The following is a 22,491-nucleotide window of genomic DNA, read 5'->3' as shown; positions in this document are numbered from 1 at the left end:
TTTAATATATCCAATAATCAATATTGTGAATTAATAGTTTTAATTATAGTATATTATGATTGATTATCTTTTACTAAATTGAGTAATAAAAATTGATTAGAGAAATTCTTCTGTGTTAATGTTAGTTTTAAATTCATTTTTTTAGTTTCCTGGATATATTTCTTTTTTTACAAAGGCCATAAAATTCATAATTTTTAATTTTTTGACTGGCCACTTCCAGAGAGTGTGAAAAATGTCCTAAACTTGAAAAAAAAACTACTTGCCAAAATTTAGATATAAAAAAAATATCATTCCATTATTCACTTTATTTTCTTCCTTCATGCGTAGAATTACTCATATATATTGGGTATGGAGAAACGTAACTATAAATTTTTAAAGATGATCATTATCACCTTTTATATCACACAACATAAAGTACTAATAGAAACAAATTAGCTATAAAATTCATAATTTTTAATTTTTTGACTGGCCAATTTCAGATAGTGTGAAAAAAGTCCTAAACTAGAAAAAAAAACTACTTGCCAAAACTTAGATATAAAAAAAATGTCATTCCATTATTCACTTTATTTTCTTCCTTCATGCGTAGAGATATTTAGAAGAATTTTTGTAGGATTAATTAAAATTCTTCTAAATGTCTCATTGTTAATAATGATTATACATTGATTGGACAATTGTGTAATTTACGTAGGTGGTTTGTATTGTCCCTGTTGCTGATGTTAACACTCGTAGCCATAAGTGATAGAGAAATGGTGCCTAAAACCATGGGCAGGGTTCGATTCCCGGCGAGGACGAGACAGCAGCAACAATTTTTAATCATTAATTTGAAATTATTTGTAGTAGAAAAAAGTTAATCCAAAAAATTTAATGTATTATCCCAGTATTTTGCCCGCCTGACCTAATTTTTAGCGCAATACCGGAATATAAGACAGAAGGTCCTGTTCATACTCTCGGGAATCGTGGGAATAGTTGAGTGGTGGTTGGAGACAGAAAGATGTAACTGACGAAATTAAAATAGGAGAAAAATGAATGATTATTTACTGCCTCTGAATTTGTCCAAATTAAGAAGTTTATAGCCGTTGTTTCTACGATTGTAGGACTTTGTAGAGCAGAAAATTTCTGCATTATCCATATACTTTTATTTTACTTCCGAAGGCTTTCTTGCGTACGTGATCGTGATGTTGAATTTTAGATGGCGTTTGCAATATGTCTTCAATTTCTTATGAGGCTTGAGACCTTGCCGGTTTGCCGAGATACATATAGAATAATATTAAACGCAAGATGGCTTTTATATGTATAAGTACTTAAGCCTCCACATCAGATATTTTCCTCCTTTTGAGCAACTACATTTCATGCTTCTTATGCTATTCATCCGTCAACATTTCTGACGTACCAGTGACTGCTCGACATAGAGAGTACAAATTTCAAATTTAATATGTACAATTGTTCATTTTGTAAACGTAACTGAAGCATCAGCTGTTTAAGATTTTCACTGCAATTGTTTAACCACAAATACAATTGTAACTGCAAATTGTGAGCAAATTGAAAAAGTTGCTCGATTGTTATCCATTATGAAGCATTGCAGACAATCAAAATACAGCTCTCCCCACATGCAATGTAATGTTAATGTCTAAACGGATTAATGATATCTATTTGCTCATTCCAACTGCAGCGACTGGCATGAAAGTTGCCATAACATTTTCGCGAACGGTTAATTTAGAAATTCGAAAAAGTTTGTTAAAGATGTATGTTTGGTGCGCGGCGTTGTACGGGTGCGAAACATGGACAGTGGGCGCGGCGAAGGTTAGAAGTGTTCGAAATGTGGTGTTATAGGCGAATGTTAAGGATAACGTGGGTAGAAAAGGTTAGAAATGAAAAGGAATTAGAAAGAATATGAGAACAGAGGACTCTATGGAAGTCAATAAGAAATAGGTGAGATAGGTTGGTAGGACACCTTCTCATACATGAAGGTCTAGTCAGAGACATATTAGAGGCAGAAACAGGAGTTAGGAGGGGTAGAGGTAGAACTAGGTTAGATTACTGTTCGCAAATAGTTACGGATGTGGGTTGTTCTAGTTTTAAGGAAATGGGAAGTTTAGCTCAGAAAGAGTGGAGGTATGTGTCTAACCAGTCTTAGGACTGACGACCTTATGATGATGATGATGTAAAAATTCAAAGGGTTGCAACTGCTCACTTGCTCTCGTTAGAGAACCAAGACTGCAACGTGCTTATACGATATTTTATTCAGAGGTTGCTTTACGAATGAAATGGAAAACTTGACACCCTCAAATCAAATTAAATTTACGGAAAAGTTGAAAATAAATTAGAAAACGTATATATGACATTACGTTGTAGATTTCTGACGAAAAAATAGAGCACAAGTGAGGATAGGATTCGCGTCCTAACTCCTAACGATTCTTTACCGCCGTATTCCATTAAATTAAATATATGTAGAACATTTTTGGATACAAGTAAAATAAAACTGCGATGGTATAAAGAAATATCATCAATTTCGTGGTAATGACACTGTTTACAGTAATATCTTAAAAGGTTTATGCCAATAAATGCTTCTTTACAAATTTTTGATCATCAAAGCATTCCGTTAAAGCGCTCATCGTGTTATTCATAGATCTTTTTTACAATATCAGCTGTCCACATTTGGGATTTATACATATTTGACAACGATAAATAATTAAATTGGCTTCTTGAATATTAATTGAAAAATGTGATCCCTCGAAAGGACCTTAGTTAAATAGTAATAAGTTCAGGAAAGAAAGGTGCTCACATTTTTAATAATAAATATTATTACTTCGTATATCTGAGGAAGACACTATAAATTTCTAAATTGGAATCAAGTTACAAATTGACTTATTTTCTACTTATTATTGTTTCTATATGGTTTAGATTGTTTTAGTATTTTATTGTGTAATTATCTTTGCAACATAAAATTTTTCGAATGGATTATTGAACCACCAATTAGATTAGGTTTTCTTTTCGGGAAATCGCATTTTATGTAGGCACTTCTATCACTATCACCTTTCTTATCCAGAATAGAACCTGTACAAGATTATTTACGTGTGCTCTTGTTTTCTTTGGAAGAAGGAAGGTCAATATCAATAAAAAAAGCAATGTCTGGTATTAATCTTTTGTATTCTTCCTTATTAAGATTACTGCAAAGCGAAAATTTCAATTTTTCAATTTGTAGCATTTAAAATGTTCTTTTATCCAGTTTATTGGTTTTGGCTTTTATTATCTCTATGTCTCTCGCTTGAAGTGTTGTTTGTCTTTTCTATTTACGATTAAAGTTTAATTTGTATGACATTTAACAATCGATTTTTATTCGATTAAGCTAACGTGCCTATCACGTTGAGGTTGGCTAGGCCGGGATTCGTTTTCAGCAAGTAGATATCCACACAAGTGGACCTTGTTGGAGCATACGTAATCCTGAAATGTAGCATCGTACTACAGATGGCGTTTACCGCGCCATTTGTGGTATTTTCTAAAACGCACTGTTAAGACAGCAGGTAAAAGTTGGTCTGTGTTCTGTCGGAGCTGCCTGCGACGCGCTGATGAGATCCAAAAAGATTGAAATCGCGATCCGCGTCTGGCAGTTTCGACAGAATACAGACCATTTCGAATTATTTTAATCGATTTTAAGTTTATTTCATAATAAATGCCTCAGCAATTATTTATATAGGTAGAGTTAAGTTTATCTTAGTGGTGTTGGTAATCATCATCATCATATACGTACATAAATTAATGGTCTACGGTAACAATATTAACAGGTATTGTAATGTAATTTTGTAGATATATCTTCTCTCATGATGCATTAGGGAATCACCTACTAACTATTAAAGCGTTTAATTAAAGGATGGACCTAATAATATTCAGGGAATGTTGTCGTTTTTCTATAGAAAAAATACCAATCTTTTCACGTGTTCAGCGTGTTTTAATGTCAATTTTCGGTCGTTGTAAAATCACAGATAAAGGATGTAATAGTAGCTGGGTTAAATTATGAAATTATTAAACTAAATTAAGTCACGGGGTGGAGAAACACCATCTTTAAAATGTAACTGCTAATATGCACCACCAACAAATGCTACCATTCGCCCAAATTCGGATGGATTATACCATCATTTACAATTAAAGTTTACTGTTGGTTTTACCTAAAACAATAAAAAAATTTCTGCAATTCGGTCTCTATATTATGAAGACATACTCAGATCTACCTACAATAATAACTCATAATATAATCCTAGTACGGGTAGATAAGGCGTAGGTAGACGGTATGTAATCAGTAGGTGGGTTATTACGTAGTTCTGTGATTGCTCGTGGGATGTTATTTTATACATGAATGAAAATCCCCTGCAGACTTCGTGGTAAGCTGTTTTCGTACCAATTTACGTCTGGCTTCTGGGCCCATTCTACAATCTGAGATTTATCACGTGCTCCCGAAGGGAAACCCACCTGTACGCAAATCAAATTTTTAGACAAACGCCTCCAGTAGAAAGATTTACGTTTAGTACATTCTTTGCTAACGAAAATGGAAAAAGAAATGGAAGCGAAATAATTCAATTCGAAGGTTCGGTGGAAAAATGACAGGTTTGAATGAAAACGGGGAAAATGAAAGCGTAAATTAGTTCAATATTTTCGCGCCTACACGAACGTCACAATATTCAGAATTCTTTTTGTAATCGTAACTGATTAAAATGATAATGTCATTAATAAATTTATTTTGTGAACCTTTGAATGTTTTATGACAATTTTCCTTGATCTAGATAATCTTATTTTGAAGAATTAATTACTTTAATCTTTATATCTTTTTCGAAAAAAATGATCAAAGCGTTTAAGTCATTTCCAAAACTTTTTATCTCGAGGAAAGCCAAGTAACCCAGTAACAATAAAGAAATTATGGCGCTGTCTTGTTCATTATTGTAAACACATAAGCAACTATTTGCTTACAGGAAGCTTGAGTAAATAAGGCATTTTGCATTCCTACATGACCGCTAAAGAATATGGTGAAAATCGCTTTTGTCCAGAACCGTATTTATACAAACATGCAGAAAGGCAAAAGCAAAAACGTTTGTTTTAAATGTCTTAGGGAACCAAAAACAGGCGCCTTTGATGACTTTTTCCCTTTTGTTGACTGAAACCCAATTACAATGTACTTCAAAGTAGAAAATGGAGACTGTGGTAAAGGAATAAGTAAATAAATAAAAAGGGACTCGCCCTAGTTCCACGTGTCCGCAGTTTTGTGGTAACTACGGTTACTCTGTTTTAGTACATCCTAAGATTAAATTTCAAATCAGAGCAACCTAAACTTACCATAGCCTAATTATTTCAATCTTTTTAAATAACGATAATTTCAATAAATAAATAATGAGTAGATTACTGTTAAGTTTAGATTGCCTTAATTTGAAACTTAATATTAGAATATACTTCGGACTTTAAGAGACTTCTTAGTTAACAAGTTATACAGTCTGTTTTTTTTACTAGTGAATTGAAACCAGAAGATAAGGATCGTCGTTTGTTGGTGGAAGTATGGGATTGGGATCGGACATCCCGAAATGATTTTATGGGGTCTTTATCGTTCGGGATATCAGAAATAATTAAAGCACCCGCCGATGGTTGGTTCAAACTGTTAACACAAGAAGAAGGAGAATTCTACAATGTTCCTGTACCTGAAGAGGGAGTAGATTTAGCTCAGATGAAGATGCAGATGAGGGTAAGTAAGCTAAAAAGAAAACTGTGATCAAATGCAAGTAAGACTGAGTTCTTAGCACCTCTGAAAAACCCTGAACTCTGGACCGATCAAAATCCCAATGTTTAAACTAGAACATTGGCATAGCTACATATACGGTTTTTTGTTACAGAAAACATCTATAACCAAAAAGCCATCAGTTGCCGCAGATAAGGATGTTCCTCACAACATGGGCAAAAAAGATGTCATAAGGGCTTCCGATTTCAACTTTCTGATGGTGCTCGGAAAGGGTTCCTTTGGAAAAGTAAGTAACAGCGTTTTATTCGATAAGTACGTTTTGTATTGATACATTACAGTGAATTAATTTTTACTACAGATAACCTACAATTAACGAGGAAAAATTGATGCTGCTGTCACGCCCTGGAATCGAACCCAGGTCCTATACTTCGCGCACTACTACTTTACCACTAAGCAGCAACGACGATACGTACCCAGCTACGTAAATCACAGAATCGTCGAATCGGTTCTCGCAGCTTAAAGATAGAGAGTAAAGCCAGGGACTCGGGTTCGATTCCCGGCAAGAGCATGTCAGCAGCAACAAGTTTTTTTTCTGACTTAGCGTTAGTTAAAATCATTTTGGAAAACACGGTAATGTAGTAAGTTAAATTTGAATTAAATATTTTTCCCAACATAATTTTCTGTAAGTCCTAATGAAACTTCTTCTTACAAAAAAAAACAACGTACCTACATTTTTGGAGAGATAATAATAAACAATCATCCACCGTGTAACTTCTGGTCTGAGTTTGTTTAATTAACAGATGGCTTAACGTTCCCAAGTCACCAGCGTTCGAGTCTCTCAAAATAAATTGAAAATCGGAACGCAAATTTACTTAACAAAGAAACGTTCGCATCAAGTGGAACTTCGACCGCAGTGTTAATGGCGCAAACTTTCCATGAAACGTAAAATAAAAAAGCGCACCCTTTCAAGGAAATTAAAAACGTCCTCGGTCGTACGGTCACGACACCGCTGTTTGAATTTTATATGGACAAACTTTTGTTTTCAAACAAGAAAAAGAAACTGAACAAATTCTCATGTATGCAGTTACAAATGAAAGGTCACGTTTCTTTTGTTTTAGCAACCTTTGTCACAAAAGAATTGTTTTTCAGGAAGGTATTGAGCAAGAAAATGTTTTAATAAATATATGTCAAAAACATTACCAAAAATAGTACTTAATTATTGGAAAACAATAATTTAATTACTTTCAACTTCATTTTCTCAAAGTATAAAACATGGAAACATAACTGACACTAAACAAAGTCAATTTATTCTTCTAATTACTAATTTATGCCACCTTTTTCGCATTATGACATCTTGTAATAGAGCAATCGATCACTTACATAGATCTCATAAACTTGATAAATGTGAAAAAGTTTTAGATAATGGCTTGTTAATTTTGAGTTATGACTAAACGAATTTTCTATCAAGTAATTGAGTGCTTAAAAAATTACCCGTTTCTTACAGGTTATGCTTGCAGAAAGAAAAGGAACCGACGAATTATATGCTATAAAAATCCTCAAGAAAGATATTATCATTCAGGATGATGATGTTGAATGCACGATGGTTGAGAAGAGAGTTTTAGCGTTATCTAGTAAACCTCCGTTCCTAGTTCAGTTACATTCCTGCTTCCAAACTATGGTAAGGTCTTTTCTTAAACCTTGTACCTTTTAAAATATTGTACCTACTCTTCTTGGTTATTTCTGCCTATTACCCATTTATTTAACAAAGTTTACAATTTTGGCTATTTTAAGACAAGATAATTTAGAAGAATTATCTATCTCACTAGAAAAACTGGTCCTCTTAGTATATCGCCAATAAAAGTATTCAACACATTTGTTGATATATTCACAAAAAAATAAACCAGTCCAGACAGTTATCTTGCCTTGGAGATGGTCACACATTTAGAATGGTCGAAACGTCGTTAAATAAATGGATAATAATAAGCAGTAATGGCTCATTTATACGTAAATTGTTACAACTGCTGTCTACAAGGAATCATTATACCATTCTTTTAATAAATTTCTATTTAACTGTTGACTATACATTTCAGTATTGATTATTGAGTGGGAGGGAATTAACGATAAGGGTCATTAAAGAATTTAGCTTGTTTGACTAATATCTTTATCTTTGTTAAAAAAAAAAATAGTTTTTTATGCTCTCCTATACAGGAGATTCCAAAAATTTACTGATAGTACTTTTTTTTGCTTAACGTAAAATTTAATAACTTAGTATCCACGAAACGTGCGACAATGATCGTTGTGTTTCTATTCCAACAAAATACAGTATTCTGTTGGAACTGTCAAATGTGAATCGTATTTTCGACCTTCTTAGGTCTCGTCAGCACGTCAGACAGTCTCAACAGAATTTAGGCCAACTCTACCTGCTGCCTTTAGACAACGTTTATGAATTACTACAAAAAGCGTAAAGAACGCCATCTGCAGATTACAATTGAATTCAACAAAATGCACCAATACCCGTTTATATATTTGGATAGTCATTTTGTTAATTCAAATGTGGTTTTATTTTTGGCATTGCTTCGCGTTATTGCTAAATTTTACTTACAATTACACAAGTATCACATCATAAAATTTTTTTATTTTAATAATACTTTTAAAATATTTATAAAAGGTATAATTTTTATAATATTCGTCTCATTTCTCTGAATAATTTTTGTAATTTAGGTTAAGTATTTAATTTTTTAAACATAAAAAATGTATTAGAAATGCAACTACCCGAGGCAAGTAAACGTAATACAACGTAATGTTTACATTTTAAGACATTTCATTAATGTTAAATGCACGAAATGCAAGTCGTGTGCGGAATTCACATTTCCCGTATTAATATTCCAGGAACGATTATATTTCGTGATGGAATATGTAAATGGTGGTGACCTGATGTTCCAAATTCAGCAATGTGGAAAATTTAAAGAACCTGTTGCAGTGTAAGTCCTCTCTTGCATATGATTACCAGGTTTATTTGAAGTGCATTTGCATGATTTACTCTCACTGCCTTTCTGCTATTATTAGCAAACTTTTTCTTTTCATTTTTTAACTATAGCTACAGTAAATTCTGATTTTACATCTAATTTCATCTTATAAATGAAACATGTTCCAATTCAATTAAAACAATATTCAATTCTGAAGAACTTTATTTAATAATATGAAATATTATTCTGAAAATTAATTTTTGAATTTTCAACCCACTACAAACTACCTCAAATTAATGAGAGAAAAATTGTTGCTGTTGTCGTACCCCCGCCGTTCGATTCCCCGCTTCAAAAATGAATTTTCAGAATAATATTTCATATTAAACTAACTCACTTCTAAAAGATGTCTAAATTGTATGTTTAATCATAGTATATTCAGTATATAGATAGTTACATTAGTTCGACGGATTTGTGACTTAATAAGTACGGTTTGTCGTTGTTGCTGTTATCACCTCTCGTAGTTGAGTGGTCAGAACATTGGTGCGTAAAGCAAAGGTCCCGGGTTCGATTCCCGGCGGGGGTGTGACAACAGCAACAATTTTTCACTCATTAATTTGACGTAGCTTGTAGTGGGTTGAAAATTCAAAAATTAATTTTCAGAATAATATTTCATATTAAACTAACTCACTTCGAAAAGATGTCTAAATTGTATGTATCTATATTTATTTAATAAGCCTTACAAATGAAAGTTTCAAGTTTTACTTCTTCAGATTCGGTAGTTTCAATCTAGCACTGACGAATCTTAAAAGTGACCAACATGTATATAATATTTATAACAGCTAATGATCCCAGTGGGGTATCTTAATTTCGGTAAAAATGCTTAGGTTTTTTTTGGTCAAGCAGTCAGAGATACATAAGTACATCTAATTTTTACACTTTTTTTATAACACAGGCCAATCGACCGATAAAATAAAAACGTTCCTTTTTTGGCACGGTTTCTTTCCCCTATGTCAAAATTATTTTATTCTATCCCCATTAAAGCTCCTTACCCTATGGTCGATGAACATGATCTAGCATTGAGTAAAGAGCACACAAATTCTCAGGTTACCGGAAGAACGAGTCATTCATTCAACCATTCTATGATATTTGACAAGTATCATATGAATATTGTACGAGGGGAAGAGACCCTATTTCCTTCGAAGATGGTAACTTTTACAACTAATGTGCCAGAACTTACATAGAGTGTTCTAAAAGTCAGTGTCAGTCAGTTTCAGTGGCAGTTATTCGTGACACCACAAAAACCCTCTCTAAATAGATAAATATCACAATCTACCATGAACCACTTAAAATACATGAAGGTGTTTTAAGGCCTTCCACATTCTTCTTTTGTGTAGTAGTAGTTCCTGGAACACCCTGAATATTTAGTAGTTACATTTTCTAGATCTTCTTTATATATTTTTTAGAATTTTTATTTAGCTTTACCCATATTTCGCATCTGCTTTTTCACCATTAGGACCATACTTTTATTAGAATTCCTGAATTTTTATCACCTGCATAATATGTTTTTTTTTAACAGATTCTATGCTGCCGAAATTGCGATCGGTTTGTTCTTTTTGCACCATCGTGGTATCATTTATCGGGATTTGAAACTTGATAACGTCCTTTTAGATCAAGATGGTCACATAAAAATTGCCGATTTTGGAATGTGCAAAGAAGGAATAATGGGTGATAAGACAACTAAAACTTTTTGCGGTACACCCGACTACATTGCTCCAGAAGTAAAAATATCACAAAGAATTCTTTTAACAAGGTCATTTCAGATTTGAATTATTTTCCAGATTATTTTGTACCAACCGTATGGAAAGTCAGTAGACTGGTGGGCTTATGGTGTTCTACTGTATGAAATGCTGGTCGGTCAACCACCATTCGATGGGGAAGACGAGGAAGAACTTTTTGCTGCTATCACCGATCATAATGTTAGTTATCCGAAAGGTCTATCGAAAGAGGCTAAAGAAGTGTGCAAAGGGGTCAGTAGAATTGAATATTATTGGTGGTTTCTCATTGTCTCGTAACAACTCTTCTTTTAGTTGCTTACGAAAAATCCAAATAAGAGGCTAGGATGTGGTCCAGAGGGTGAAGAAAATATTCGGGTGCATGCATTCTTCAGGAGAATTGATTGGGAGAAAATTGAAAACAGAGAAGTTCAACCACCATTTAAACCCAAAATTGTAAGTTCCGAACTATTTTGCCTTTCTTACCCAAAAGTTGTATCCGCATTTTAACATATGGTATTTTCTTTAAGTTTTAAGCAAATTTTACTCCATGACCCCATCTGTCACATTAATTTAAATATTTTAATTTTGAAACCTGCACCTTCTGTACTACACCGTGAGTTTATATAATTTGTTACAGAAACATCGTAAAGACGTGAGCAATTTCGATAAACAATTTACATCAGAAAAGACAGATCTGACTCCAACTGACAAGTTGTTCATGATGAATCTCGATCAAACGGAATTTATGGGCTTTTCATTTCTCAACCCCGAATTCGTACAACACGTCTAATTACATAAATGTAACATTGGCAATGATATTAACATATTCGTCGAATCAGACATTCTTGCGGATTTAACATGTAATTTGTTCAACATAATCAGTATTAAATTTCGATTAGTTTAGAACCTATTACTATTACCTTACTCTTGTGCCATCGATTTGACTAAAAGATGGCGACACAAGGTCGTTTGCCACTTTGCAATCTATCTGACTTTCGAACCAAACGAGAGGGAATCTCGATTGGAAAATAGTTATTTATTCCACTGCGGGAATAATTTTGTTCAGAAAATTGGAATTTGAAATCATAAAGAACGTACTATACCTTCTTATGTACTTATCATACATATATACGGTGATCATAAAAGGAAGTACAACAGCAAGTAAGTTTTTTGTTCCTGAAGTTAGAGAATTTTAATTTTGTGCTCTAAATACGTGATAATTTTAGTGAGAATTGTACAGAAAATTCTTAGTAATTTCCAATAGTAGGTATTGATGAATCTTAAATATAAGAAATGTAGTAAAACCTTAATTTTTTTTATAGTCATCTGACTATGAAAACAATTATTGTTACTTACAAAATTTACCAGGTAATTGTGCAGAGATGATGATACCCCCTCTCTTATTAGGGGCAAAAGGGAAAAGGGGTTGAGACAGATACTAAACTAGTGTTCTTAGGTGGGGGCAGAGACATGGAAGCGCAAAAGGGCTGAGGGTGAAATTTGAAAATATTAACAGTGTTGTACTGTATGTGAGGCAACTGTTCAGCTGGAGGGAGGTAGTGAAAGGGGTAGAGATGGCCCTGTAGAACACACAAAAATTTGAAAAAGAAACTAACGTAACTTTTTGTCTTCACTTCTACCCCCACTCAAAATCATTTTTTTGTGTTCTACACACACCACAATTACCAATTTTCACCGCCACCACCTGCGGCTTTTCATCTAATGACGCAAATACACTTATTTAGTATTCGCCCCTCTTTTCCTCCCATTCTGAGACAAATCATCTGCAGAATTACCGTCTACTCGAAATGTTCACAAGATGCCATAAATCTTTAATTCTAGTATATATATTCGGGAATCGTGAGCCACCCTGTATATATTTAGGAATTTATATTTCGATGGCAATTAAAATAAATCAATTACAAAGAAAGCAAAAGCAAAACCAAAAACACAAATTTCCCACAGGTACCTATCTATGTTTGAGTGTACCCTAGTACTTTATGTTGCCAATTTTCGTATTAATTATTTTTCGATCACCGTAAACAATGTTTATATTTAATTTAATTGCAATATTGAGAAAAAAGAATTGAGGTGCTTTTATAGCTATTCCCACTCTCTTAAAAATATTAAATAAATACACATAAATAAAATTACTATACAGTTTACTTGTATTATTAGGGGCGCGCAATATTTACTGTAAAAATTAACTTGTAATTAATTCTCTTTTATTATAATTACATAAGTATTTATTCATAATTTTAACTAGATAATATTTAAGGCTACATAAACTTCCTAATGACAATCCTTCATATCATATATGCACGCTATCTAAAAAACATTCAGAGAAAAGTATAAAAGTAACACTTTTGGAAGATATTCTAAAATATTTACTTTTTTAGAATTATTCAATAAGTATTCATTACAGAAAACTGCAAGTAAAAATAGGTGATATAAATCGCTCCTACATCTGCTTACAGTAAATAAATCCCATTCTGATAGTAGGTACCTATTATACTTAAATGAATTTTTGCGCACCCCTACAGTTAATACCTTTAAAATAATTTCCAATCTCATTTAGTGTACCTACATAATATATACATGCATATGTGTATCAGTAAAGATATTTAAAAAAACATATCTTTTGACCAAAGATTCTTTACCACGACTGTTTTGAAACTTCATCCCTACGCACTACCAAAATATAGACATCATATTCCAGCATTTAACACTTCCAAAATAATTGTCTATTTCTCTTTCTATTTCTCTCCAGTAGCGTTTCCAGTTAATATTGTCGTATTCTGAAGTACGTAAATACGTAATATTTAATTGATAAATACTTTTAGGAAATTGTTGTTGCGTACTGTTCTTATTGCTCGTTCCTGGAGAGTTCTTGTGCCATATATTTAATGATATTATTATAATTATAATTGATCTTTAATATAGAATCTCGAAACGTTGAAATGTAAAAAAAGTAACACCTTGTACTTCACTCTTTTATAACATTGTCGTATACTTACGACTGCCTTAGACTTCTTGAATACAATACTTACTATTTACGCTAATGTTTAGAATATGTAATTAAAAATACTTTTCCTACTTTGAACTGTTGAATATTACTGATTGTACGTAATATTTTCAGCTGTTTCTTAACTAATAATAAAATTGATCTCTATTTATTTGTAGTGTTTCTTTTTTACAAATATTCGTACTTTATATTGCCTTTATACAAGACACGAAGAGGAGTATTTTTAGTGTTTGGAAAACAGGAAACAAGTACGTAACTGAAAGTGTTTATTAAACCCAACAAAATGCGTTTTAAATTTCAAAAAATTACAATATTACAACACCATAATATTAAGGTACAAACACTGGCATAAATCAGGTGAGGTAAGTTACGAACAATTGAAATACAATTTTAAGCAGTAGATGGCCGTTAAGAAAACGAAATAATTATAACAGTAATTAATAATCATCCATTTTCTAAATCACGTCCGTCTTATTGGGCCGCCAAATACTGTCTGATGGCATCGGTGTCACGGGCCAACCAGGCACTGTTCAAACGGATTGTTTCCACTGCCTGTTGGACGGATCTTTCAGTACCTGGACACTTGTGCTCCTTGAAGAAGTTGTCGACTTCTTGTGCTTTCTCTTCGGTCACAAAATTCTCGGTGGTGAACTTAACGAGACGGGCAAGCAAGAAACCGCCCTGGTAACGATCGACTAGGACCTTCCAGTTGTCTTTAAAGAACTGCCAGGCCAAATCACGACCTTTTACGGTCATAGAAACGGACATTATAACGAACACGGTGTCTTGAGAACGAACTTCTTCCTAAAAATTAAATAGCACGTTACCTAAGTAATTTTGAACATATTTAACTGTTAGTTTACGCGATTAAAAAGATAACTTACAGACATGGCGAATTCCAGGACCTTAGCTAACAATTTTTCGTCTTTGGTTGCCCCCAACGCCCTACTAATTCTGTCCTTTTCCTCGTGAAGATCAGAACTTCGAAACAGCTTCAACATTTGCTCATACGTTTCTTCATTGCCTGAATACACAGAATAAAGAACATTATTCCATATAAATGTACGGATAACATGTATTCATACCATTTCGAAGTACAGTTTTGTAACAGGCGCTCCTCAGATCTGCAGGTATACAAGAATCGTTTGCGATGTGCTTGGCAAATCGCGACTTAGCTTCCTTGATCGTATTTTCATCATCTAACCATGCCATTCTACCCAGAACCAAGCCTCTCAGAAGAGTATCCAGATGTTTCTCATTCTCAGAAGCATCCCAGCCCAATCGTGCCAACACTTTACGAAGAAGTTTTTTTTCGTACTATAATTTTGCGATTTGATTTTAGTCAACGAAAAAGGGGTTATACATATGTATGTAATATTTAAATTATAATCAAAAGAATAAATAAATTGTTTTACCTTTTTGAAATCATCTAAATAGTCGGTATAGGAGAGCAACATAGATAACTTTGCAAGACAGTTACCAATAGATGACCAGACCGTGTAATCCGTTTCATCCTCGAATGCTTCCATTAACTTCAGCACCTCCACCGTGTTCGTATGTCCAGCTTGAACCATAGCGGAAAGATCGTCCAAGAGCCCCAATCTGTCTAAAGGGGGCAACACCCTGCTTTTGATGGCCGGCACCAATTTCGCTAACATTTCTGGTGGATATTGGGTACGATAAAATCCGACGGTACCCGGATTCACTTTGATCCAATCCTCAGAACCAGCATTTGGGATGACCATTTCCCCTTGCTCGGTCTTAAGTACTGTTGTTGCGGTCGCCTTTTCTGGATCACGAGATGTCGACACAGAGATTGGTATCATCCAGAGGTATTTCTCCTTGGGTGGGACACCATCCGCACAGAATTTGCTTTGGGAGAGACTCAAGATGGTACTTTGACCGTCGTTTGCTAATTTACTGGTAACTTTCACGGTTGGGAATCCCATCTGCTTAGTCCATGTCGACATCACTGCTCCCACCTTTTTCAGAAAACAAAAATTAAAAAACGTAAACAAATTTATATTGCAATCATTCATACTGGTTTTTTACTGGCTTCTTCAAGGGCCGCCCACAAATCTTCGGTTAAAGTATTTTTATATTGGTGTTTTGTTAAGTACAGATTCATTCCCCTCCGGAAATCTTCATCGCCAATGTAATGGTGCAACATACGTATCACCGACGCTCCTTTATTATAACTAATATCGTCGAATATTTCGTCAATTTCGGAAGGATGACCGACAGGTACTTCTATTGGATGCGAATTCTTCAAACAATCCAATTCTAACGCACGACTGTAAATATCGTTGACGAACTGCGTCCAAATATCGTATTCAGGGAACAGATGGTGAACGCACAAAAACTCCACAAAAGACGCATAACCTTTTAAAATACATAAAAACTAATATTAATATTGATACAACAAATAATTAATTGCATTATTAACCTTCGTTGAGCCAAAGATGCGTCCACCACTCCATGGTAACCAAATTTCCGAACCACTGATGAGCAAGTTCATGCCCAACGACTAGTGCAATCCATTGTTTCCGAACTGCTGACGTATTTTTTGGATCGACAAGAAGACATGTCTCTCGATAAGTAACTAGGCCCCAGTTTTCCATAGCTCCCGGGCTAAAGTCAGCTATAGCAATTAAGTCGATCTTTGGTAACGGGTACGCGATGTTGAAGTACTCTTTGTAGTATGGTAACACTTTGGTGGCCACCTCCAAGGCAAAGAGACCCTGTTCTTTTTTACCCTGAGGAGTGTACACTCGCACTTTGACTCCATCGGAGGACGTATCCTCCACGTGATCGTACTCGCCCACGACCACAGCTACTAAGTACGTAGACATTACAGGGGTTGTTTCGAAATCGTAACGAACCAGATTGCTAATCTGAGTGGTTTTTTTAACTGGCATGTTTGAGAGGGCGACTAGTTTCGCAGGTACGAGGAGACTGATGTCAAAAGTGGCTTTGAGAGCAGGTTCATCCCAACAAGGGAAACAACGACGTGCATCCGTTGGCTCGAACTGTGTTACGGCCGCGTAAGTTTTTTCGCCTTTTTCATTTTGATATTGACTTCTATATAACCCTTCAAAAATGAAAAGACGATTCGTAAATAAAACAATCTCTGTAAACTTCATACAGTTACTTAATATTCAACAAAACTTTTTAAAAGTTAAAGATAAAACTAGGAACAATTACAATGAATAAACTCTTTTAGAAAAGACCTAATTCAGAAAAAAAAGTAAGAAATTGGTACAAAATGGGGGAATAAAGAAAAACTGTAAAGATAGAGACAAGACGAAAAAAGAAAAAGTAAAAAAGGGCAAAAGTGACATGCTATTTGGTTAATTCTGAAAGTTTTTATCTTTTTATTTTTGGGCTTACAATTTATGATAAGTAATGAAAAATACAGTGGTGCTAATAAAATAAAATGTACATATGAGCTTATTAAACTTGTTTCTCATTGTTTCATTAAATAAATACCCTTTTAGTAAGTAACAATAAAACCACACTTATCTGCACTTCTAGTGTAAATACTCTCTCTCAATATTAATTATGAACCTAATCAAAGAAAATGTAATTTTTAAGGATAAATTGGTTACAAATATTTGTCAAGAATGTAACTTTTTACTAAGTACCACTTTCTTTGGCTTTAAATGCACAAATAATGCAACGGCTTCCAAAGAAAATAAAATTTAGGTATATACATCTACCTATTATTTATTAAATACACTGCCTATTTTTATGTCATAATCAAAATGATAAAAAAGTTATTTGTATTATTATGAATAGTTCGTCATACAGTAAAATTAATTAAAATAGTCCCATATGTGATATTGCCATTATGTATTCACCAGAATTTTTACTTTTCTACTATTTATTTAGTAAAAGCTGTAAATTAATTACCTTTCATTTTATCATTAATTTCGCCAGTAAATTTGGCCGATAAGTTGTAACTGCCTGCAGGAACAAGATCTGAAAAGACAACGGTTGCAGTTTCTTCCTCTGCCGACTTATTGATTTGAAGAGGTGCTGATTTAAAGCCATTTGAATTATCCAAAAATACTGAATCAAAATTCAAATCCAATGCATTCAATACAATGGTTTTTGTTGGTTCTTTCACCTGCAAATAAAAATTTATGATCTATTTTGAATATCTCCACATAGATACTTCATGGCTACTCATGTTCTATTTTTACTCAATAGTTGACACATCACAAAATGCACGATAATTACATGATTAAGCAGTTTTTTGAAAAAAGTTTAAAGAGTTTTCTACAAATACAGCATACAATACCACGCTAAAACTCGACTATTAGCAATTAATGTTGATTAAAAATCTAACCTCATTGCATTACTACATCAATACTGACATATGTTACACTTACTTCAATTTGTATTGTTACATCCCCATCGAATTTAAATGTTTTTAAATTCGGAGTTAAAGTTAAACTGTAATGTTTGGGAACAACCGTTGTAGGAAGACGTTCAAACGGCTTTACCTCCGGCATCTCAACTGTTTCTTTTACTGTTGAACCGGTATGAAATTTACGTGTTTCGGTGTCGTACGGTATATGGGGTGGAGTATAACGGCCCACTAACACACCTATAGTACGAACAAGTGCGATATCACGATTTATTATTGTCAAGTATCGGTAAGTAAAACGGCTTTTCTGTGGCGGTGTTAGCAATGGAGATTGCAGATAACGCTGATTTTTAAACGCGTACTGATAACGCTGATGCAAGCAACGTTTTAAATTAATATTACCACGATTCCCAACTATTTTCTCTAAAATTATTAACCTACTGGTGGCAAACATTTATAAGTGTATATGTATAATGTAACATTGGAATAAATTAAAAACCAAATGTTTTATCCACGCTAACTTTTTAAATTTTCATGTCACACACGTAGGATCCAGAGGTATTTCTCTTTGGGTGGGACACCATNACTTTTTAAATTTTCATGTCACACACGTAGGTACACTGTAGTATAACCAATCAAATCATTATGCGACTTATGAATCAAGCATGTGGATGTTGAACGGTATGTTGATTTTATTTATGATTGTTTTAAAAAAAGAAGTATAGGCAACACAACTGGCATTGGTGCCAAAAATACAGTTCTGTTATAATTTCAGCAAGGGCCATCGGTGCCATTTACCACTTTAATCAATATTAATATTAAATAATCTTTGTAGATAATATTGCTACCACATTTTGTAGACAATCCTGATTTCGATCGAAAATAAGATTAAAGACTGAATATTTTGTGTTAGAAATTGATTTAATGGACTTACTTTTAGCTTCGGAATAAAAGAACCTTTTTTAACATCATGTCTGGTAAAACTTCGAAGAGAAAATCTTCCAGCAATGCGAACAGCAGTAACAAGAAAGTAAAAACTGAAAACCAAACTGACAAAAAAGGGCATTGGGCTTTTGGTTTACTTTCAGCAGTGAATGATCCTAAACTATTAATTACCGAAGACGATAAAATCACGATTATTAAAGACAAATATCCTAAAGCCGAAGTCCATTATCTAGTTTTGCCTAAAGAAGACATTAAAAGTCTTAAAGCTGTACAAAAGGAACATACAAGCTTACTAAAACACATGGAAAAAGTTGGTGAACGAATTTTTAAGGAGAAACATCCTGGAATGTCATTCAAAATGGGATACCACAGCGAACCAAGCATGACACGATTGCATTTACATGTTATAAGTGATGATATGAAATCCGATTGCTTAAAAACCAAAAAGCATTGGAATAGTTTTAACACCGATTTCTTTTTGAATTCGACACGTAAGGATTTTTATTATTCTTTTTTTCTATAACCTATCACCTTCTAATATTGAAGTATCTAATAGCTAATTGAATTAATTATTATTATTTAGAAGTTCGTGAGCAACTTGAATCACTCGGAAAAATAATTATACCTTCAGCCGAAAAATGTAAAGAATGGATGAGTAAACCCCTTAAATGCCACAAATGTGATTTTTTCCCCTTAAACATGCCCGATTTGAAGAGGCATCTTAGTGATAAACATTAAATTTATTTGTTTTAATGCACTGTAATAATATTGTCGTAATTTTTGTCAGATGAATAGATTTATAGAAAGAGCTTTTTCATTATGTATTCCAAATTTTTGATATGAATTTTCAGAACCCAATGGAGTCGCGAGAGCCCTGGTTAGTAAGCATTGGTTGACAAATATGTCTATGTGAAAAGTAACAATCATCTTTGGATTTTGCGAAAACTACCTTTACCTTTAACTCCTGTTTCTGTTCCCAGCCTTTAATATGCCTAACAAGACCTTAGAAGGTGTCCTACCAACCTATCCCGCCTATTTCTTGTTGACTTAGAAAATACCCTTCGTACTATTTTGTTTATCTATCAATTAAAATAATTGAGATTAAGACCCCCATTTAAAACAATTCAGCCCATTTTTTGTTCCAGAGGTATTACCATTCCTTTGGGTTCTGAATTATTACATAGGTACCTTAGGCAACCTAAGCCGGTTCTGTCTATTAGAAAGGAAATATTGCATAGTACTATTTTCATATTTAGATCCATCTACACAAATGAAACAATTTATTTTATTTTTAACATATAGTTCTCATTGTATTTATAACAAACTGATAAAAATTACTTTTTTGGACTAAAATACTACCAAAAGTTTTTGTGAAAAGAAACACCTTTTCCATAAACAGCAACAAACCAAAACAACACTATTGAAAAGAAAATGCTTAAGAAATTTATATTCAGTTAAAAAATTAACAAATATGCAGTTTGTACATTTTTATCTAAACTAACTGAAGCCGACCCTGTTCGAATGTTCGTTTAATTTCGGAAGTCTTTAATTTTTCATCCTTTTCAGTTCCATTCGTTTTCCTATTTGGTATTCGGTTGACGCGGTGTTTGTGCTCGGCAGCTCAAAACACAAAAAGTGCGAAAAATACTTTTTGTTATAAGTTTAAAGTTAATAAGACAATAATAAGTTATATTATCGTATAAGTGCAGTGCAGAAATATGGCTATGCAACCGCACAGTAAAAAACGAGTTTGCTATTATTATGATAGTAAGTACAGCAAATTATCTTTTAATTCTCTGCCTTTATTTGTTATTGTTTCCTCGAATGGGAATTACAATTTTTAATGCTTATAACGTTATATTTTGTACAAATAAAAATATTTGATGATTTTAACCTATAAGAGTTCAATGTACTGTTTGGTTAATTTTAACGCGAGATGTACAACGACTGACTTTGTACCATAGTTTTATCTTCATGATGATTGGTTAGCCAATTTGGCGGCGTCACGTACCTCAGACTTTCGACGGTACTTTGATTCGGTAATAAGTCGATTGAAGTTTTTTCATGTTATCTTCTTAAAAACGATACTTTTTACAGAATGATAATACTTTTATTTTGAAACTTAGGTGATATTGGAAATTATTACTACGGACAAGGCCATCCAATGAAACCACATCGCATACGAATGACTCACAATTTACTTTTAAATTATGGACTTTACAGGAAAATGGAAATTTATGTAAGTTTTGAAATCTGAAAAAAAAATGTACCTATAATAAATAAAATATTTTCTGCAGCGTCCACATAAAGCCACAGCTGAAGAAATGACTAAATTTCATTCAGACGACTATATCAGATTTTTACGTTCTATACGTCCAGACAACATGTCCGAATACAACAAGCAAATGCAAAGGTTTAATGTTGGAGAAGATTGTCCAGTTTTTGATGGCCTTTACGAATTTTGTCAGTTATCAGCAGGCGGTTCTGTTGCGGCTGCAGTTAAATTGAACAAGCAAGCCTCAGATATTTGTATCAACTGGGGTGGAGGCTTGCATCATGCAAAGAAATCAGAAGCCTCTGGTTTTTGTTATGTAAATGATATTGTTCTTGGTATTCTCGAACTTTTACGGTATATGGGGTGGAGTATAACGGCCCACTAACACACCTATAGTACGAACAAGTGCGATATCACGATTTATTATTGTCAAGTATCGGTAAGTAAAACGGCTTTTCTGTGGCGGTGTTAGCAATGGAGATTGCAGATAACGCTGATTTTTAAACGCGTACTGATAACGCTGATGCAAGCAACGTTTTAAATTAATATTACCACGATTCCCAACTATTTTCTCTAAAATTATTAACCTACTGGTGGCAAACATTTATAAGTGTATATGTATAATGTAACATTGGAATAAATTAAAAACCAAATGTTTTATCCACGCTAACTTTTTAAATTTTCATGTCACACACGTAGGTACACTGTAGTATAACCAATCAAATCATTATGCGACTTATGAATCAAGCATGTGGATGTTGAACGGTATGTTGATTTTATTTATGATTGTTTTAAAAAAAGAAGTATAGGCAACACAACTGGCATTGGTGCCAAAAATACAGTTCTGTTATAATTTCAGCAAGGGCCATCGGTGCCATTTACCACTTTAATCAATATTAATATTAAATAATCTTTGTAGATAATATTGCTACCACATTTTGTAGACAATCCTGATTTCGATCGAAAATAAGATTAAAGACTGAATATTTTGTGTTAGAAATTGATTTAATGGACTTACTTTTAGCTTCGGAATAAAAAAACCTTTTTTAACATCATGTCTGGTAAAACTTCGAAGAGAAAATCTTCCAGCAATGCGAACAGCAGTAACAAGAAAGTAAAAACTGAAAACCAAACTGACAAAAAAGGGCATTGGGCTTTTGGTTTACTTTCAGCAGTGAATGATCCTAAACTATTAATTACCGAAGACGATAAAATCACGATTATTAAAGACAAATATCCTAAAGCCGAAGTCCATTATCTAGTTTTGCCTAAAGAAGACATTAAAAGTCTTAAAGCTGTACAAAAGGAACATACAAGCTTACTAAAACACATGGAAAAAGTTGGTGAACAAATTTTTAAGGAGAAACATCCTGGAATGTCATTCAAAATGGGATACCACAGCGAACCAAGCATGACA

General features: G+C 33.5%; 4 protein-coding genes across 7 annotated transcripts in view; 3 read left to right on the top strand and 1 right to left on the bottom strand.

Moving 5' to 3' along the window:
- The window catches only part of LOC108734078 (protein kinase C, brain isozyme), a 145,760-nt gene extending 132,176 nt beyond the window's left edge, over nt 1-13,584 (top strand). For 2 of the 3 annotated variants that reach the window (XM_025981044.1, XM_025981045.1), the window contains exons 6-13: nt 5,494-5,722; nt 5,871-6,002; nt 7,221-7,394; nt 8,606-8,697; nt 10,259-10,460; nt 10,521-10,709; nt 10,770-10,910; nt 11,095-11,247. In XM_025981044.1, coding sequence (XP_025836829.1) covers nt 5,494-5,722; nt 5,871-6,002; nt 7,221-7,394; nt 8,606-8,697; nt 10,259-10,460; nt 10,521-10,709; nt 10,770-10,910; nt 11,095-11,247 — 1,312 coding nt within the window. Of the gene's footprint in view, nt 1-5,493; nt 5,723-5,870; nt 6,003-7,220; nt 7,395-8,605; nt 8,698-10,258; nt 10,461-10,520; nt 10,710-10,769; nt 10,911-11,094 lie in introns of all 3 variants that reach the window. The other variant, XM_018465473.2, reaches the window with a different exon arrangement.
- Nucleotides 13,585-13,735: 151 nt separating this feature from the next.
- LOC108734075 (puromycin-sensitive aminopeptidase) lies at nt 13,736-21,776 on the bottom strand. The gene is made up of 9 exons (XM_018465470.2): nt 21,433-21,776; nt 17,877-18,062; nt 17,395-17,611; nt 15,929-16,573; nt 15,524-15,864; nt 14,898-15,464; nt 14,568-14,799; nt 14,367-14,506; nt 13,736-14,286 (listed from the first exon to the last, which is right to left on the bottom strand). Exons 1-9 carry the CDS (start codon nt 21,676-21,678, stop codon nt 13,954-13,956), a joined length of 2,907 nt encoding a protein of 968 aa, XP_018320972.2. The 5' UTR covers nt 21,679-21,776; the 3' UTR covers nt 13,736-13,953.
- LOC108734079 (aprataxin-like) lies at nt 18,054-19,605 on the top strand. Of its 2 annotated transcripts, XM_025981049.1 has the most exons (4): nt 18,082-18,143; nt 18,470-18,535; nt 18,795-19,290; nt 19,383-19,605. In XM_025981049.1, exons 3-4 carry the CDS (start codon nt 18,825-18,827, stop codon nt 19,535-19,537), a joined length of 621 nt encoding a protein of 206 aa, XP_025836834.1. In that variant the 5' UTR covers nt 18,082-18,143; nt 18,470-18,535; nt 18,795-18,824; the 3' UTR covers nt 19,538-19,605. The 2 variants fall into 2 exon arrangements, with proteins under 2 accessions (XP_018320976.1, XP_025836834.1); XM_018465474.2 differs by lacking the exon at nt 18,470-18,535 and having other exon boundaries at nt 18,054-18,143.
- The window catches only part of LOC108734076 (histone deacetylase Rpd3), a 20,720-nt gene continuing 18,591 nt past the window's right edge, over nt 20,363-22,491 (top strand). Inside the window, exons 1-3 of the mRNA XM_025981051.1 lie at nt 20,363-20,566; nt 20,926-21,038; nt 21,097-21,379. Coding sequence (XP_025836836.1) covers nt 20,518-20,566; nt 20,926-21,038; nt 21,097-21,379 — 445 coding nt within the window. The 5' untranslated portion in view covers nt 20,363-20,517. The remainder of the gene's footprint in view (nt 20,567-20,925; nt 21,039-21,096; nt 21,380-22,491) is intronic.

Source organism: Agrilus planipennis, unplaced genomic scaffold (genome assembly GCF_000699045.2).
Source record: "Agrilus planipennis isolate EAB-ADULT unplaced genomic scaffold, Apla_2.0 scaffold10, whole genome shotgun sequence".
Taxonomy (NCBI): Eukaryota; Metazoa; Arthropoda; class Insecta; order Coleoptera; family Buprestidae; genus Agrilus; species Agrilus planipennis.
Note: the sequence above shows the minus strand (reverse complement) of the source record. Positions and strands in the feature narration are given on the sequence as shown.